Source organism: Bubalus kerabau, chromosome 9, assembly GCF_029407905.1.
Source record: "Bubalus kerabau isolate K-KA32 ecotype Philippines breed swamp buffalo chromosome 9, PCC_UOA_SB_1v2, whole genome shotgun sequence".
Classification (NCBI taxonomy): Eukaryota; Metazoa; Chordata; class Mammalia; order Artiodactyla; family Bovidae; genus Bubalus; species Bubalus kerabau.
This window is the reverse complement of record NC_073632.1, coordinates 84,733,371-84,753,217: the sequence shown is the minus strand read 5'-3', so window position 1 is coordinate 84,753,217 and position 19,847 is coordinate 84,733,371. Positions and strand designations below refer to the sequence as shown.

The window sequence follows — 19,847 nt, the reverse complement described above, 5'->3', positions numbered from 1 at the left end:
CACCATTGAGAATAATGTTTGCTTGGGTTTATCATATATGACCTTTATTACTTGAGATAGGTTCCTTTTATTCCAATTTTCTGAAGAATTTTACCATAAATGTGTGCTGAATTTTGTCAAAAGCTTTTTCTGCATCTGTTGAGATTATCATATGATTTTTATCTTTTAATTTGTTAATATGGTGTATCACATTGATTGATTTGCATATATTGGAGAAGCCTGGCATCCCTGGGATAAACTCAATATGATTTTGGTGTATGATCCTTTTAATGTGTTGCTGAATTGTGTTTGCTAGAATTTTGTTGAGGATTTTTGCTTCTTATGTTCATCAGTGGTATGGACTGTAATTTTCTTTTTTTGTGATTTTCCTTGTCTGGTTTTGGTGTCAGGATGATGGTAGCCTCATAGAATGAGTTTGGAAGTGTTCCTTCCTCTGCAATTTTTGGAAGAGTTTGAGAAGGATAGCTCTTCTCAAAACATTTGATAGAATTCACCTGTGAAGCCATCTGACTTTTGTTTTTTGGGAGATTTTTGATCACAGTTTTGATTTCAGTGCTTGTGATTGGCTTGTTCAAAATTTTTATTTCTTCCTGGTTCAGTCTTAGAAGGTTGAACTTTCCTAAGTATCTGTTCATTTCTTTCAGATTGTCCATTTTATTAACATATTGTTGCTCATAATAGTCTCTTATGATCCTTTGTATTTCTGCATTGTCTGTTGTAACCTCTTCTTTTTCATTTCTAATTTTGTTGATTTGAGTCTTCTCCATTTTTTCTTAATGAGTCTGGCTAATGATGTGTCAATTTTGTTCATCTTACTGAAGAACAAGCTTTTAGTTTTACTGATTTTTGCTATTCTTTCTTTTATTTTTTACTTATGTCTACTCTGATCTTTATTATTTCTTTCCTTCTGTTAACTTTGAGATTTTTTCCCCTTATTTTTCCAATTGCTTTAAGTGTAAGGTTAGATTGTCTATTCAGTGTTTTTCTTTTTTTTGAGGTAGGACTCGATTGCTATAAACTTGCCTCTTAGAACTGCTTTTGCAGTATCACATAGGTATTGAGTCATCATGTTTTCATTATCATTTGTTTTTCTAGGTATTTGTTTATTTCCCTTTTTATTTCTTCAGTAACCTGTTGCTTATTTTAAAACGTATTATTTAATACATTTTAAATGTATTCTCCATGTGTTTGTGTTTTTTACAGCTTTTTTTCTCCGCAGTTGATAATCTAGTCTCATAGCACTGTGGTCAGAAAAGATGCTTGATATAATTTCAGTTCTCTTAGATTTACCAAGGCTTGATTTGTGACCCAAGATGTGAACTACCCTGGAGAATGTTCCTTGTGCAGACCTTGAGAAGAAGGTTTATTTTTCTGCATTTGGATGGAATGTCCTAAAGATATCAGTTAGATCCATCTGGTCTAATGTGTCATTGAAGGCTTATGTTTCCTTATTTTTTGTTTTGATGACCTGTCCATTGGTGTAAGTGGGGTGTTAAAGTCCCTTACTAATTGTATTACTGTCAGTTTCCCCTTTTATGACTGTAGTGTTTGCCTTTGGTGTTGAGATGCTCCTATTTTGGGTGTGTAAATATTTATAATTGTTGTGTCTTCTTGGATTGATCCCTTGATTGTTGTGTAGTATCCTTCTGTCATTATTTTTGTAATATCCTTTATATTAAGGTCTATTTTGTCTGGTATAAGAATAGTTACTCCAGCTTTCTTTCAGTTTCCATTTGCATGGTATATCTTTTTCCATTCTCTCACTTTCTGTCCATATATATGTCTAGGTCTGAAGTGGGTCTCTTGTCGACAGCTTATATACGGGTCTTGTTTTTGTATCCATTCAGCCAGTCTATGTCTTTTGATTGGAGCATTTAATCCATTTACATTTAAAGTAATTGTTGATACATATATTCCTATTGGCATTTTCTTAATTGTTTTTCTAAGTCTTTTCCTTCTCTGTGTTCCTGCCTATAGAAGTCCCTTTAGCATTTGTTGTAAAGCTGATTTGGTGGTGCTAAATTCTCTTAACTTTTATCTGTAAAGCTTTTGATTTCTCTATCAATATTGAATGAGATTGTTGCTGGGTAGTGTAGTCTTGGTTGTAGATTTTTCCCTTTTGTTACTTTAAATACATCCTGCCATTGCCTCTGGCCTGCAGAGTTTCTCTTGAAAGAAGCTGTTAACTGTGTGGAGTTTCCCTTGTATGTTACTTGTTGCTTTTCCCTTACTGCTTTTAATATTTTTCCTTTGTGTTTAATTTTTATCAGTTTGATTAATACGTGTCTCAGCATGTTTCTCCTTTGATTTATCCTTTATGAAACTCTCTGTGAGTCTTGGACTTGATTGGCTATTTCCTTTCACATGTTAAGCAAGTTTTCAACTATAATCTCTTAAAAAATTTTCTCAGACCCTTTCTTTTTCTCTTCTGCTTCTGGGACCCCTTAATTTGAATGTTGGTGTGTTTAATATTTTACAACACAGTCCATGGAATTCTTCAGGCCAGAATACTGGAGTGGGTAGTTTAATATTATCCCAGCAGTCTCTGAGACTATCCCCAATTCTTCTCATTCTTTTGTGATTATTCTGCTCTTCAGCAGTTATTTTCACTTATTCTGTCTTTCAGTTCATTCTTCAGCCTCAGTTATTCTGCTATTGATTCCCTGTAGATTATTTTTAATTTCGGTAATTGTGTTTGCCTCTGTTCATTCTTTGTTTCTTCTGGGTCATTGTTAAATGTGTTAAATGACTTGCATTTTCTCCATTCTATTTTCGAGATTGTGGATCATCTTTACTGTCATTACTCTGAATTCTTTTTCAGGTAGTTGGCCTATTTCCTCTTTGTTTATTTGGTGTTGTGGGTTTTTACCTTGGTCCTTCATTTGCACAATATTTCTCTGTTTTTTCGTGTTATCTAACTTACTGTGTTTGACATATCCTCTCGTTTTTGGTCTTGCCATCAGTGGGTGCGGTTGGTCCAGTGGTTTGTGTAGGCTTTATGTTGGGAGGGACTTGTGCTTGCCTTCTGGTGGGAGAAGGTGAGTTTTTCCCCCCTCTATTGAGCAGGTCTGTGTTAGTGGTATGTTTGGGGGTGTCTGTGGGAAGCCTGTCTCCTCTTGACATCTTGCTTGTTGTTTGGGTAAGGTGCCCTTTGCTGGTGCTGCCAGCAGTTGAGTGGTGCTGGGTCTTGGATACAGGAAGAGGCCTTCATGGGAGCTCTCACTAATTAATACTCCCTGGGATCAGGAATTCTCTGGCCATCTAGTGTCCTGGACTCAGTGCTTCCAACCCAGAGGCTCAGGCCCAATCTCTCATCAAGGAACCAGGATCCCACAAGCTGTTTGTTATGGCAGTAAAGAGGATTAAAACAAACACACACAAAAAAGAACCCCAGACAAATGGTAAATTCAAAATCAGACAAATAATAACAGAAACAAAGGAACACACACACACACAAAACCAAAATAGTCCAAAGAAAACAAAGTACAAGAGAGTGACCCTGTGAGCAAAGGAAACCATAAGTGATATCAACAAATTAAAAACAACACTAACTAAACAGAACAAGACCAAAGAAGAGAGCCAGCTGAGGAATAAAGCAAACAAACTAACAAACATGGTGAAAAGAAGAAAGAAAAAAATAGAAAAGTAAAGTATATAAAAAAGATTTATATATAATAAAGAGTTTATGTATAATAATCTTATTGTATATTCTATATATATGCATATATATATTCTATATATATGTATATATATAAAAAGAATATATTGCATACAATAGTGTATATATTGTACATATATATAAATAATATATAAATCTTATATATAAATAAAATTTTTATATAATAAGAAGGAAACAAAATGAAACAACAACAAAGAAAAAGCCCCACAGATCTGCAAAAAGCCAATGTAGAGATAGATGTATATGAAGGAAATAAAATGTATTTTAAAAAATTCTCAAAAGCTTAAATAGATACAATAATAATGAAGTCAACAACCACAGCATCAGAGGAAAGAAGACCAGAATCAACTACAGAACAAATCAAAATATAAGATTAATAATAAATGTTTTTCTCAGGTCTCAACTGTCAGCATCCCGTCCCCTACTGTGATGCACAGTCCACTTCCACCTCACTAGGAAGCCCTCCAGTATTGGGGGAGCTGGTCTCTAGACCAGCTGTGTGGACAGCACAGACTCTAATCTAGTTCTCCTCTTGTAGGTTCTTGCCTCCAGTGTCCACAGCTGTCAGAGCTAGGGCATTTTGTTTTGTGGATACACTCGCCCTTCTATGCATTCCATAGACACAGAGTCTGCCTAGTTGATCATGTGGATATAATCTCTAGCTTGTATAGCTGGTGAAAAGGTTTTCAACCCTCTTCCTTGTCCACTCTGCCCCTGGAACTCAGTTGTGGTTTTATCCCCACCTCTGCTTGTGGGTCATTTACAGGAATTAGTTCCTGAGGCTGCCTCTAGGACTTGGGTCTGCCCCAGGGAGGACCAGGTGTGGAGGTGGTGCGACTGCTTAGGTCGCAGGGACTCTGATGGCGCCAGGTATGCCGGGAAGCTGGCAGCCACGGGCACAGGAGATATGGTGCTGTTAGAATCTCTTTCTAGCTTCTGGCAGCTGGCGTTCAGAGGGTCTGATGGGGGTCCTTCTCTGTTGCTTGGCATGTCAGGCACTCAGATGGCCACCTTCTCTGGGGTATTCCTCTGTTACTCGGCTGCTCATGCCAGCATATAGGGGAGAAGTGACGGCTCCACTCCTTGTATGTGACTCAGCAGTAGCGCCCGCTTCCATGGCTACCTGACTTGATTCCAAAGGCATTCCCTACAGCAGTCTCCTCCCTCCCATCCCTTCCGGCTGTTTCCCCAAAGTCAACAGCAGTCCTTGCCCTGGGATTGCGGTTACGCTCCAGCTCCCAGCTGCTCTGCGTTCTGGTGGGCTGTGTCCCTCCCTGGGCTATGTAGGGCCATGGCACAGATTGTCTGTGTGGTTCTCACTCCATTCAGAAGGTCACAGATCAGCTCCTTCACTCTCCAATAGTCTCAGATGCTTCCCCTTTGTCCCAACCGATTGCCCTGATAGGGGGATATCACCCCTTCTTCCACTTTCCTACCTGCTGGGGACAGGTTCAATTGTGCTAACTCTCCTCCTCTTTTTCCCTTCCCTTCTTTGTCCTGCCCAGTTTTGTGTGGATCTGTATATTCCTTTCCAGTGGTCAGGGACTCCTGCTAGCTCTAAGCTGGTGCTCTGCAAGATCTTCTGCATCTGAAGATGTGTTCCTGATGCATCTGTGAAGAAGAGGTGTACTCCACTTCCACCTGCTCCTCTGCCATCTTGTCTCTTATCCTTAGTCTACATTTAGAATCTGAATAATTTGAATATATTGCCATTTAGTATTATCGTCACTGGGTAATGCAGAGAATAGTCAATCCTTTTAAAGACCCCTACCCTCCGCGTTAATAAATGGATGCCAGTTGCCACTGCGCCTGCTTCAAGGCAGGCCTCCTGTTGGCCGTCCCTCTCAGCCAGCTCTTCCCCACTCCTTTCTTCCTTCACAGGAAATTGTGTGTATGCTCATTCAGTCATTGTTAATGGAATACTATTAATATGTGTCAGGCTCTGTTCTAGACACTGAGTATTCAGCAGTAAACAAAACAAAAAATTCTTTGCCCTTATGAAGTTTGCATTTTATAGGGGAGACAAGAGAAAAAGGAAATAAAAATAACTGTATCTTAGGATATAGTTAATACCCTGGATCAAAATTAAGTTGTGAAAGGGGAGAGGGCGTGACAGTTTAAGTAAGGTGATCAAAGAAATCCTTACCAAAAAGTGGTATTTGAGTTAAAACTTGAAGAAGATTAATTTAACTGTGTGTGTATCTTAAGGAAGGACGTTTTAGGCCAAAGGAATAGCCAGTATGGAGCCCTGGTTTAGGGAAGATGCCTTCTTTTTATATCTGCTGGAAACAGCCAGCAAATACCTGAACTAGAACTAGCATGTGGGAGAATAGTAACCAGGGAACAGTGTAAGACTGACTTCTGGGGCTGGTGTACTGGGACGACCCAGAGGGAGGGTATGGGGAGGAGGAGCGGGTTCAGGATGGGGAGCACGGGTATACCTGTGGCGGATTCATTTCAATGTTTGGCAAAACTAATACAATATTGTAAAGTTTAAAAATAAAATAAAATTAAAAAAAAAAATAAAAGAATGCTGAAGAAACAAACAAACAAAAAAGACTGACTTCTACCGAGAAAGATGAAACGCCATTTAGAAGGTTTCTGAATGGAGAAGTGATGTAACCTGACCTTCCTTTTTTAACAAGATCATTCTGGCTGCTATATTGGTAATAGATCAGAAGAAGGCAAGAATTCAAACAGGGAAAGACGGTTTTAGGAAACGGTTATAATAATACAGGCAAGAGAAGATGATGTCGTGGTAGCAGTAAAAGTGCTAAGAAGTGGTCAGATTCTGGCTAGATTTTGGTAGGAAAAGACCACAGGATTTGTTTACCTTTGTGATACAGGATGTGAAGGGTGGGGGCAAGGGAATCAGGGTGATTCAAGGGATGTTAGCCAGAGCAACTGGAAATTGAAGAAGTCTATTGTAGTAGAAGATTTGTGGGAGAAAGGGGTAGGAATTCAGTTTTGGACGTGTTCAGTCTGAGATGCCTGTTAACAATGTCCAAATGGGAATGTGTTAATTTTAACATCATTCCTGTACCAATTAGTAAACTTCTCAGTGATTTGACAGGAAAAAGAAGCGGGATACACTTTGGAATGAAACTAAACTAAATAACCAGTCCCTTCTATTTATAACTCTTGAAAGGTATTTCATAGTATTTCTTCAGATTATCCCTAGAGTTTTCTGTTTTAAAACTTCTTTATTGCTTCATAGCTGTTAGTCTGATTCTGGGATTCTCTGCTCCTTTATAAGATTTTAAGGAAATTGAAAATATGTCCTCAGGTGAAAAATTGGTACCCTCTGGCTAATTTCATAAGTTTTATCATTGTCTAAGCACAGTTTATTCCTTTATCAAAATTTTTTTAATTTGCATAAACAATTTTTAAGTTTGCTTTTTAACTTAAAATGCTTCTAATTTATCCTTTAAAAAGGAATTTTTTTCATTATAAAAACTATTCACACTTGTAGAAATGTAATAAACAAAAATAAGAAAATACAAATTATAATTTCACTGTTCCACAAATGACCATAATTAACATTCATTGTCAACCTTAATCTTTGTGCATGTTATATTTTTATATGAAATGAAATTGTGATATGTGTACTATTTTCTGCCCTGCTTCCATGTAACTAATTTTGAATATTTCTCTATTATCAAACTAACTTTTTTAGATTGTAATTGCTCTCTGTGCATAGTATTTTATTGTATAAGTACACCATTTATTTGATTTATATCTAATCTTTTATGGTTAGTAATACAATGATGAAACATTAACCCGTTGGCCAATCTTTGAATATCCCTGGTTTGAAACATTAATTCAATTACCTGTTTAAGACATAGAATAAAAAGTAAAGAAATGATTATTATTAAATAGGATATATCCCATTTATCAGCAGATGGGTACAGTAGTTCAGACTCTTTTACTTCGGATCCAGAACAGATTGGAAACAACGTAACTCGTCAAAGGTTAGTGTTTCTGTTAATTAAAAAAGCATAATTAAAGTATTTTGTTACATTTTAATATTGAAAATTATTTGAAACCAAGTATAAATTATTTTCGGAGACGGAAATGGCAACCCATCCAGTATATCTTGCCTGAGGAATCCCATGGACAGTGGAGCCTGGTGGGCTGCAGTCCATAGGGTCGCACACAGTCTAAGTGACTTAGCATGCATGCATGCATAAATTATTTTTCTCAGTTCTTCACTTCTCTAAAGGCTGTCAGGTTACCTATTGATTTATATAAAAGGGAAATGATTTTTATTCTTTCCAAAGAAAAGCAAAGCAAAAGGAATCGTTGTCTTCTTGGTATTCTGTGGAAGGTTTAAAATAAACTGATAACTTCTTGGCAGTTGGTTTAATACAGTCCTTTTTGGTAGCTGAGCAGTGAGAGTCTCTTTAAGTATGAAATATGCAAATTTCCTTTTATAGCCTTATGGGACAAGTACCAAAAGAATTTGGTGTTTTAAAGTGTCATCTGGACATGCAGCCTAGTGTTGGGCTACCTACCCATCCTGAAGACCTGTGTCACATGTTAACATTTCGGGCACAAACAAAAATAATACAGGACAGGGTGAGGTGGCAAAGGGGTCTGTCTCCCAGGGCTTCACCATCCTCTCAAAACTGCACAGGACAGAAGCATCTTTCTCTGGTGCTTTTCATACATCATAAGAGTCTTTTGCCACACACCTGGAGGATGTATGGAGAGACTGGTAACGTAGACTTTCCAGTAGCTCACACAGTCAGAAGGCTGCTTCTTCATATGTCTTAGAGTTCTCATTTGGGATTTTAGTCTGCTTTTTATTCCTATTAGTGAGGATCAGATTGTCTTAGTCCATGAGATTCTTCAGAATATAGAAGACTTTGGTGGCTAATAAGCAGATCTCCAGAGTGAGTGAACATGAGTATAATCACCTCTAAAATGAGTGATTTTAAGATGAGATGGCGTCTCACATAGTCAAGCCAAAGTGTACTTCAGCTTACCAAAATTTAAGTAAGTTGAAAGCTAACCATATCTGAAAGTACAGTTACTCTTCTTTGAAAACAGCTTTTCAGATTAATATTGCCTTTAACTGAATATGAAAACATTACACTTGGTTAGTAGTCTACCTTGAATTCATGTTAATAACTTTTTTTAAAGTTCTTTAAAATTGTGTTAAATGTATAAAGAAGATTATTTGCTATATTAAGTAACTGCTTGTTGAATGCACATTGTAAATAGTACTCTATTCATTGTAATACTTGTATACCCTCTGGAGAAAATGTCATACCAATAAGATCCTTTGTTGCTTAGCTAAGTTTGATTGCTTAAAAAGAAAAGCTGCAATAACATGACCGATTGTAACAGGGCCAATTTTGCAGGTCTCATTCAGGAACATCGCCTGAAAACACTGCACCACCACCTCCACCTCCAAGGCCTCAGCCCTCTCATTCTAGATCATCATCTTTAGATATGAATCGGACCTTTTCCGTCACAACAGGTAGGGGCTAGAGAACTGTGATACAAATTAAATATGTTAAATTGTTAAATATATTTAGTTGATTAAAGATACACAGTATCTTGTTTTCTCTTATTTTTTGATATTTATCTGAAGAAGAATTTTAAATTGAAAAAGTATCAGATGAGAGGGAATTTATTTTCCTTAATGACTATCTAAAATGTGAGTTCAAATGATAAAGATGGGAACCTAAGAGATGCCACAAGAGATTTTAAAAGAAAGATTTTATGTGGAGATATTAAGGAGGAAAAGCTAATAGGTCTTATATTACATGACAGAGGAGAGAGAGGAGTCATAATACTCAGAGGGTTCAATTTTTATATGACTGGTCTTACTGTTGGTCAAAATAGAAAAGTTAGGATAGAGGGTGATGATGTTCTGTTTTTGATATTATGTGGTTGGAATGATGAGAAAGAAGAGAAAAATCAACAGGTCGCTGGACCTATGGGCTAAGTAAGATTGATATATGATTTGAGAATCATTTACATAGAAATGATATACTAAAATGCTAAATGGAAAGAGGAAATTTGTAAGTCTTCATATTTGATAGCTAAAAGTAGTCATAAAGGTGGGAAGAAAACCAAGAATGTATAGTGTTACAGGAACAGGGAGGAGCAAGACAAGTGCTGTGTGCAGTAGAGCAAGAGAAGTGAGGTCTGAGAAGAGGCTGTGAGATTCAACCATATCCAGACAGTTTGACGAGATGGACTTGGCTTCCAGTACTATACATTGGCATTTGAAATCTTTATCATTTGATCACATTCATTCAGCCTATCTGCTCTACTAGCAAAGTAATTATAAATATTTACAAAAAGAAGACTTGTGTATTCACACAGGACAGCAACAGGCTGGAGTTGTTGCCCAACCTCCTGCAGTGCCTCCAAGACCACAGCCCTCACAGGTAATTCTCCTAGGTCTTTATTAGTAAGCATCAGTGATTATAGTCCCCTTGGTCAGTTTATCTGTTAGGTCTTTGATTCTATTCTAGAATTATTTTGAAAATCGGGAATTGCCTAACTGTCATTCTTAATGCATATTTAATTCGGAGAAGCTAGGTCTTTTCTTAGAGGATAAGAATTCCAATAATGATTTGGGTTGTTTTTTGAAAGAAACTTAGAAGTGAACCAAATGATAGTGTCTCAGAAAGGAGGGTTTAGGAGAAGCACCAGTGTATCGAGGGATAGGAATGCCATGTATGTCCTGGATCTAGTGGTGACTCGGGGTAACCTCCCTGTGTCTCCCTAGATGCGTTCCTGCATCAGTGAAAAGTGTTACACAACTAACAGGTCAGAGTTGTTGCGTCTGCATAAAGCTATTATGTTCCGAAATAGATTCTAGTTTGTAGCTTAGTTTTATGTGACTGACTAGCTACATTTTTACATGAATGAATTAGGTTGATTTTTCTGAGTTAGAGTCTTATAATGAAATTGGTTATTTGTAGTTAAAAAGATGGTTTCCTAATTGTCAAAGATACTGAAATTTGAATATTCCAGTATTTATTTATCTAAAGGGCCAACCAAAATACTTTTACTGCATTAAGGTGTAAAACCCAGTGAATTATCTCTTGACTCAAGAACCAGTCTAGTGGGAAAAACAGACCTGTAAACAGTTATAATAGAAATGCTGTAGTAGACATACTTATAAAATGTTTTAGCATACATGTCCTAGCTAGTAACATCAGGGATCACACTGAAAAAGTCAAGTAAAATGAAGGAAGTTAGACTTCAGCAGAGACTTGAAAGATAAAATACTATTTCTTGAGGAAAAGGCAATTCAACCAGAAGGAGTAGCAGAGAGGGTAAGGTAAGCCTGGCATATTCTTCAAGGAAAAGCTGCTGAGTTCAGTACAACTAGAGTGATGGGAAATAAAATTGAAGAGGTGAGGAAATGACAGCGCATCTCCTATATCATACTAAGATGGTGGAGTTTTTCTTGTAGGATATGGAGAATTTTTTAAGGGTGAGCAGGGGAGAGACTTCAGATTTATTCCTTTAGCTTCCTGTGCTTCCTTTGTCACAAAACTCCTCACACTGTATTTTAATCCCTTGTTTACTTTTCTCGTATCCTGCACTAGATTATCAGCTTTGTTAAGGATGGACCTTATTTGTTTGGTCAAAAGTAGATACTCAATAAGTTTAGTTTTCAAGTGGAGACTTCAGAAGAATTGATCTTGTAAAGAGTGAAGGACAAATTGAAGAAGAGTGCACTGGAGTGCTGGAGAACAGCTAGAGCACTGGTTTTCACACTTTAAAGATAACAGTCTTTTTAGAAACATAATGAAACATTTTTAAAAACAGTTTTTTAAAATAATGAACAATTATGCAGCAACCTAATTAAGAAAAAATAGATGCAAGGGGAGAATCAGAGATTAAGGCCAGAACTTCTTTCCTTTGATGCACATTCTTGGCAATAAGAATTTTGTGAAAGTATCTTTTTATTTGGAGATTTGTTATCTTAATTTTTTACTGTCTTGGCATTTCACTCAAGGTTGTTTAGAGCTAAATGTTACTGTAGCTCACCTTCCTGAATTTTCAGCTAATAAATCAGAACATCCTTATAATAAATTTTCAAAGAAAAGGAAGGCTGTTCTGTGACACTAGATCAGTAAAATGATTTGCTCCTTCCTGTGTCCTAAACCCTCCTGTAGGCTCCTGGTCCCGTTGTGCATCGCCCAGTGGATGCCGATGGCCTAATAACTCACACTAGTACCTCACCTCAGCAGATACCAGAACAACCAAATTTTGCAGATTTCAGCCAATTTGAAGTATTTGCTGCATCAAATGTAAATGAAGAACAAGATGATGAAGCCGAGAAACATCCAGAGGTCTTGCCGGTCAGTTTTCAAGGGCTTCTCTAATTTTCTGCTGGGAATCTTCCAATATTGTGCTCATAAGCCAGTCTTTAAACAGAGGAACCCCTAAAAGGGCAAATAATAGAAGGGACATCAGTGGGTAAAATACCTGCTGTTGCTGCTTTTAGAGGGTTTATATTCCCTAGATCAATGCTTCTCAATTTCTTACTGGCCTCAGACCACCTGCTGGTTGCATAAAATGCTTAGTAAGAATCAATATCTGGGTGAAGGGTAGATGTCACATGAAAAGATGCAACCATCTGGTTTTGGCTAAAACACTGTTCTGGGAGTTGCATTTTAATGCTAAGCATCTGATTGTTTGATTCAAAGATTTCTGTATAATAAGAAGCTGTGGTTGCCATAGCTACCCTCAGTTTGTTTGAGAATAAGTCAGTTTATGGTGTTGCATCTTAATGCTAAGCATTTGATTGTGTGATTTGGTGAAAATTGTAAGGGAGTAAGTCACATCAGTTAGACAGACTTACAGACGACAGGATGCCAGAAATTCATCTTGGCAGCCAGTGTTCTGGGGGACTGTTTGGTTCTAGCAGCAAAACTTCTCTATGAGGGACAGGGATCCCTGTCCTCATAAGTGTAAATATGGAGTTGGAGGGATCGGGAATTCTGAAGTTTGCTCTGATTATTCCAGTTTATACTGACCTTCTCTAGTAGATTTAAAAAACTGACATTTGACTGGCATAATTTACATAGAGAGTTCTTACAGATTTGGTCCATGGAAAATTTTCTACCAGCTAGTTCTTCAAACTTTCTGCCTGGCCTGGGGCTACTTAGGGAAATGGGCTGTACCTCCAGGAAGGCAGAGCGGGCCTGAGGTGGGAGTAGAGGTGTGCAGTGGGTACTTGTACGTACCCTCCCACAATCAAAGAACTTCCCAGACATCGTCAGCCATCCCCTCAGAGATGTATACTCTTCCCTCTCTGCCCTAAAGGGGCAGATGCATGATCATTTCACAAGGTAGTCTCAGACTCCTCTCATCTTCATCTGAGCTTCTTACTGTTAGAATGAATGTTTTCTAAACATTTTGCTCTCTGATCTGTTACTTATATAATTATTCATATATGTATGTTACTTATATATAATTTGTAATAATAATATACTCATCTCTAGGTTGAAAAAGCTTCTGATCCCGCAAGTTCTCGAGTTGCCAAAACAGATAGTAAGATTGAAGAAAAGACAGCTGCTAGTGCTCCCGCCAATGTGGTATACAAAAGTCTTTTACAGTATTGATTGTTTTATACATATAAAAATTATATGATATAATTTGAAAATCTTACAAATAAAGTTAGAGATCATCTAACCCATTTCACTGCCTTAAACTGTAATACATAGAGCCTGTCTCAGAACACAGTCCACCTAGAGGTAGAGATGATAGCCTGTCATTTGTATGAATGCGTGCCACAGGTTCTCAGATTTTGTGTGGTTATTACATTGTTTCAAGTACATAAAGTAGAACTTCCTTTTTTGTTATACTCAGTTTTTGTTATTTCAGTTCTGAGTATAACAGGGAAAGATTATTAACCCTCTAAGGTTAATATTATCCTCTCTGCCTTTTTTTAGCTGTCTTAGGAATAATGTTTTCCCAAAAATTTATTGCAAAAAATTTTAAACATACAGAAGAGTTGAAAGAATTTTATATTGTACAACAATAAAGCCACACCTTGATTGTACCATTAATATTTACTATATTTTTCTTCCAGTTTTATTAAGATATAATTGACACATAACACAGTATAAGTTAAGGTGTACAACATAATTATTTGACTTACATATATAACGAAATGACTATCAGTATGTTTAGTGAATGTTCTTCATTTCATATAAATACAGAATTAAAGAAATAGAAAAATATAACATTTTTCCTTGTGTTAATATACTTGCTTTATACCTGCATCGTTCTCTCTATATCCCTCCTTCTTATCTGTTGTTTGCATTTCAAAGTACATTGCAGATAACAGGACACTTTTTGAGAAAAAAATTTTGGTCACTTTTTTTGTTATCATTGAGACATCCCCAGTAGTCACTAAAACGGTGAGTGTTTCTGAAAGTATTTAAATGCTACTTTCTGGACACTTTTTTTTTTTTTTTTTTTTACTGTTAGTACTTCTGTAATTTTTTTAATAGTGAATTTTATTTTGTCAGTAAATGGCAATAGATTAAAAATAGCATTTACCCAAAGGGATGGCAGTTGACTCTTGTTTTTATTTATTAACAGGTCAAATCAGGTTACAGTAAATACCAGACTGTTATATTTGATTCTGTTGAGGACAGATCTCCAATAAAATAGCCACTCATTTTTAAGAGTTATTATATATCTTAATGAAAGATTTTTTAAAGAATTACCTGGTTTTCCACTTCTTTATAAAGTATTCATTAAGATAATATATCTTAGGATATTTGAATAGAAAACCCTCTGGTGATACTGGATGCATATTTCTGGAGACTCCCTTTTATAGTTATTGAACAGATATATATTGAGTGTGTTATGTTATAACTGAATATTATAGCCTTGAGTCACAGAATTCGGGCCTTGAGCTTGTTATGTCACCCTGTAAAAATTTTGTCTAATAGGTACATTTACACTTGTGATGTCACTAGGAACATTCTTTCCCATTGTAATTTAAGTTAGCTGTTGCCACAAATACATAAATTGCTTTAAAGTAGGACCCATAATTTTTAGAGAATGAAAGGCTTAAAGAAAGCATATGATGTTGGCAAAGTGCTAACAAACCACAAATGTCTTTAAGAAATGCTTATTATTCATGAAATTCTTGTCCCCAGAGCAAAGGCACAACACCTCTTGCTCCACCACCTAAACCTGTTCGAAGGAGATTAAAATCAGAAGATGAATTAAGGCCAGAAGTTGATGAACATACACAGAAGACAGGTGTCCTAGCTGCTGTTCTTGCATCACAACCTTCTATTCCTCGGTAATCAAAGCTGTTCCTAAACACGTGTAATTACTGGAAACAAAATGCACAGTAATTAAAAATATTAAACAGAAAGGAATTATGGTCAGACTGGTCCTGTAGTTGAGCACAGGTCCTCCACTGTTCCCCTTTGAGAGTTTTCTCATTTATGAGTAAGTGGAATATTCTTCCCGCTTTTCCCCCGCCTCTGTTATTAAGTTCAACTCAAGTTGCAAATCCTAGAGCAGACTTTAAAAATTATACTGCATAGTAACACTGATGTTTTAACTATGGTTGTTCTAGAATCAAGAATTGGCAAGCTAGGGCTTATGGGCCAAAGTCAACCCATGGCCAGTTTTTGTAAGGGCTTTTACATTTTTGTTTAAAAAGAGAAAAAAGATTTTTAAAAAAAAACCCAGAATATTCAGCAGAAATGGTATGGTCTGCAAAGCTTAAAATATTTACTATCTAACCATTTATAGAAAAAGTTTGCTTATACCTGCTCTGCACTGACTTAAACTCAGGTGATTCTACAGAAAAGTCACTAAATCAATAACTACAGTAATTAAGCCTCTGAAGCTTAGTAGTTTTTGGTTGAGCTTTAAAACTGATCAAGCAAGGTTGAGCTATGCTAGCAGGGCAAAGATGCTCCCTCAGCATTCTGGGATTAGCCACAGATCACAGGGAAGAATGGAGCAAATTGAATAAGAAGAATGAAGGTCAAGTTTTTTGCTGTCTTTATCTTCTCAGGTCTGTTGGGAAAGATAAGAAAGCTATTCAGGCATCAATTAGACGCAATAAGGAAACCAACACAGTTTTGGCCAGATTGAATAGTGAATTGCAGCAACAGTTAAAGGTAATGTAGTTTCTGAATCTTTATTTGGAAAGTTCCATGGACTCAGAGCCTCTTAGTGTTGAACTAGACTTGGAGGTGATCCACCAGTTCTTACCCTAGTATGAAACTTTTCCAAGTAGCAGGAGAAGTATGGATCTAAAATGTTTTATATGCCTTTGAATCTTTTAATATTAAAAAGAATTTCCTGTACTCATTTTTTGTATGATTTCCTTATCCTACATGTATGTAAAGCATATTCCTAAAATGTTCAGTCCTGAATATTCATTGGAAGGACTGAAGCTGAAGTTGAAACTCCAGTACTTTGGCCACCTGATGCGAAGAACTGGCTCATTTGAAAAGACCCTGATGCTGGGAAAGATTGAAGGCAGGAGAAGGGGAAAACAGAGGACCAGATGGTTGAATGGTATCACTGACTCAATGGACATGAATTTGAGTAAACTCTGGTAGTTGGCAATTGACAGGGAGGCCTGGCGTGCTGCAGTCCATAGGGTCGCAAAGAGTTGGACATGACTGGGCTACTGAACTGAACTGAAAATGTTCGTTAACTTTCATAATGAAACCCAAGAGTAGAAATGTGACCTCAGCTACCTCCAGGATCATATATGTGGCTGTCTACACACTAATTCTACAATGATTCAAGTATTGTAAATTTATCCTTTTATCAAAACAACTTAGATTCTGTGAAAATGACAGGTCTAAAGAAGAGGGATGGGGGCAATTTAGATCATCTCTAAAACAGAAAAGACAACCCTTAAATAGAAATGGTGCTCAGGGCCAGCGTGTACTTCTGTCATCTGTGCTTGAGAGGATGAGTTTGTTTTCTTGCTTACTACTAACCATGATTTTTTTGAATCCCTATACATAAAAACCAGCAAGCAGAATCATGTATGATTCATCAACATTATTAGGCATTCATTCACATCTTATAAACCAGTGGTTCTCAAACCTTAATTGTATACACTTAGGAAGGGGTCACATGTTAAAATGAAAATTTTGATTCATGTCTGGTATGGAGAGGGACCTGAGACGACTGCAATTTTTACTAAGCTTCCAGGTGAAGGAGATGCTTCGGGACAGTTGACTCCACTTTGAGTAGCAAGGTTGTAAACCATAAAGATGAGGAAGGAGTCCATGGAAATGTAAAATGAATACAGAATATTCTGTATTCTGTTCATATTCCTTTTCTAGCATTTATTAAATTGCCCATATCTATGGCACATTTGTGTCTCTGTCCTACTAACCTGAACTCACTGAGGCTAAGTCATAATCATTCCCGTTTACAGTGACCATGTAATACATTGTTCAAACCAGAGTACTTTTAAGAGAAAAGGATGTGTTAATATATAGGCCAGGACATCAGAGATAAACTGAGATTGTCCTGGATAGATTTATAACCATCGTGTCTCTGTCCTCAAAACTTCACACATGTTGGGCATTTGATAAATATATGTTAAAGGAATAATATTCTGTATAACTCTTTAATCAAAGAAGATATTCATAGCTGTTCTATGACTTGTGAATTTGGTCCATTGTAAAGGAAGAATGTAAAACTAAATGATAAGCTTGCTAGTAGCATACCTTGAGGTGAAAGTTTTGTTAATGCATGTTTTTCTGAAGAACTACGAAAAACCATAGAAACATGTATATAGAAGCTGTTTTTAAAAATCACTTTTCTCATTATCCTTTGAGAAAGTATGGTACCAGATAGGAGGTCATTCTGGTTAAAACATGATACTGTCAATGTGATAGAGAAAAAGAAAAAAAGGATATGGCTGCATAAGAAGTTGCTGACTCTGAAAAGACTGCCCCAAATCGACAGTCATTAGAAATTTTGATTATAAAATACATTTATTTGTTGTGAAATGGAAGCTCAAAATGAGGTGCAGGAGTGGTTATGACCAGAGGTAATCACCAGGGGAAAGAATCTTTGTTAACCAGCTCATCTGCAGTTATTGCAAGGGGTGGGCTTTGTGCAAAATTCATGCATTAATAGCCACCATCTGCAAATACTGGCTTTTCTAATAATGAAGGAAAAAAACATTTGATTACCCTGATTTAAAATAATGAGAAAAAAAGATTTTAAGATTGTGTTTTAATGTACACACCTATAAAGAAACTATGTTTCTAAAAGGTACAGCTGTCCCTTCATCTTCTTAAGGAACGTAAATTGTTTTATTGATGCAGAGCTGCTATTAGATGTGCCTTCATTTTTGTATATGTTGAAACATAACTTGTCTTTCCATCTTTTTCAGGATGTTCTTGAGGAGAGAATTTCCCTGGAAGTTCAACTGGAACAGCTTCGACCATTCTCTCACCTATAAGCCAATTGCCGTTAACTGTGAACATACCCATTTTTAAGCGGTTTTGGGTTCAAAGCCAATTTGGAGACCCAGACATTCAGCTCACTGCTTAATTCAGCATTAAATTTTATGATTCTGTTTTGCCCTATATGTTCACCATTGTATTTAAGTATCTTTTATTTTTTAATTTCAACAATAAAAGGGTCAGGATGACTTTTTCTGGAGGGTGTATTGTGTTTGTTGGCACAGCCCGCCTCCCCCCTTGTTATCCCATAACTTGGGTGCATTATACTTAGTGGCCAAAGCCTCACACTGCTTGAATTTACAGAATGGGCTTCTCATTTAACACCTTACGCACAAACTCAGAAATATTTTCAAAAGGAGACAAAATTAAATAAACTGTCAATTTGTCTTTTAGGCTTAATACTTAAAGAATCCAAAAATCTTGAAAATGCGTTTCCTATTTGATTTTTAATTTGAAAGAACTGTATTGGATAAGGCATACTTTAACTATAAGCTCTGCTGTAATCAACATTCTTCAAGAGTCTCATGGCACTTTCAGGCTTTTTCACATCAGCTTAGAGGGCAGATTTTATGTTTTCCTTACGAACATTTGATCAGTATCACCTGTGACTTTAACTTTGTTGTTTGTGAGATTTTAATTCCTCGGCAGTCCTGTAAAATTAGGAAATAACTGAAATAGGCATTTTTAAATTGTCTGCTAGAAGCAAAGGGAAAGTGTTGATGCTGCAAGCCACAAAAGTACTGTCCAGTTGCAGACGTCACTTTTTGCATGATTTATGCACTAAACTCGCAATTATAAGCTTATGTTCATCAGTCTCTAGAAGTGTTTTCAAGTAACATGTTTTAGAACTTCTGAGGATCTTAATTATTCACTATTATAATAAATGAAAATTCCTTAAGATTCCTAGTTATCTTGAGCTCTCTTGTTACTCTTTCTTTTGCCATGTTTTTGTTGTTTAGTCCCTCAGTCATGTCCAGCTATTTGCGACCCCATGGACTGTAGCCTATCAGGTCCCTCTGTCCATGAGACTCTCCAGGCAAGAATACTAGAGTGGGTTACCATTTCTACTCCATCCTTTTGCTATAGAGAGAGACTTTTCCTATTAACAAAGAGTTTCTAAAGTATGTCCTATTCAGGATAATGTAGTGTCTCAGGATTTGTTTTGTATTATATGGTATTTCCATTTTGATCACATTTGTGAATTTACATTTATTGCTGACTAAGAGCAGGCATTCCTTTAATGTTTTATTCTATCTGACATAGATGTTCAGCTGCATGGTTTTATCATAATCAGAAGTGTGATTTTACACTAATTAAAAACAACATTTTAACTTTTGTACATTTTTTAAGAATTAGAAGGAATTTGTATTTTTGTTATAGAAAAAAGAAAATGTTTAAAATAGCCTATTTCACAATCCTAGACTGTACTAGTAGATTTCATTTCCTTAAAGGAGAATTTGAAGCAAAGAGGAAACTGACAGCCAAAACCTTCCAAGATTAATACAATGTTATCTGCCATTAACTGAGTAAAACTATTACTACTGCATATATCAGCCAAAGTTTCAAAGTGGCTAACCAGCTTATAGCTTCAGTTTATTAAATAATTAAAGCTTTAAGGGCCCAGGAAACTACTCAATACCTATTTTTTTCTGTTTTAAATAGAATTGTCTTAATTTCTTCAGTTTTTACTCAGCTAAATTCCATTA

At 36.4% G+C, this 19,847-nt stretch overlaps 1 protein-coding gene across 12 annotated transcripts in view; it reads left to right on the top strand.

Moving 5' to 3' along the window:
* REPS1 (RALBP1 associated Eps domain containing 1) overlaps nucleotides 1–18,327 on the top strand; it is a 90,367-nt gene extending 72,040 nt beyond the window's left edge. For 5 of the 12 annotated variants that reach the window (XM_055535751.1, XM_055535755.1, XM_055535752.1 and 2 more), the window contains 9 exons: nucleotides 7,578–7,650; nucleotides 9,046–9,164; nucleotides 10,001–10,083; nucleotides 11,830–12,015; nucleotides 13,162–13,254; nucleotides 13,993–14,082; nucleotides 14,833–14,981; nucleotides 15,711–15,816; nucleotides 18,069–18,327. In XM_055535751.1, coding sequence (XP_055391726.1) covers nucleotides 7,578–7,650; nucleotides 9,046–9,164; nucleotides 10,001–10,083; nucleotides 11,830–12,015; nucleotides 13,162–13,254; nucleotides 13,993–14,082; nucleotides 14,833–14,981; nucleotides 15,711–15,816; nucleotides 18,069–18,137 — 968 coding nt within the window. In that variant the 3' untranslated portion in view covers nucleotides 18,138–18,327. The remainder of the gene's footprint in view (nucleotides 1–7,577; nucleotides 7,651–9,045; nucleotides 9,165–10,000; nucleotides 10,084–11,829; nucleotides 12,016–13,161; nucleotides 13,255–13,992; nucleotides 14,083–14,832; nucleotides 14,982–15,710; nucleotides 15,817–18,068) is intronic. The other 7 variants (XM_055535762.1, XM_055535760.1, XM_055535759.1 and 4 more) reach the window with 5 other exon arrangements.
* The last annotated feature ends 1,520 nt before the right edge of the window (nucleotides 18,328–19,847 follow it).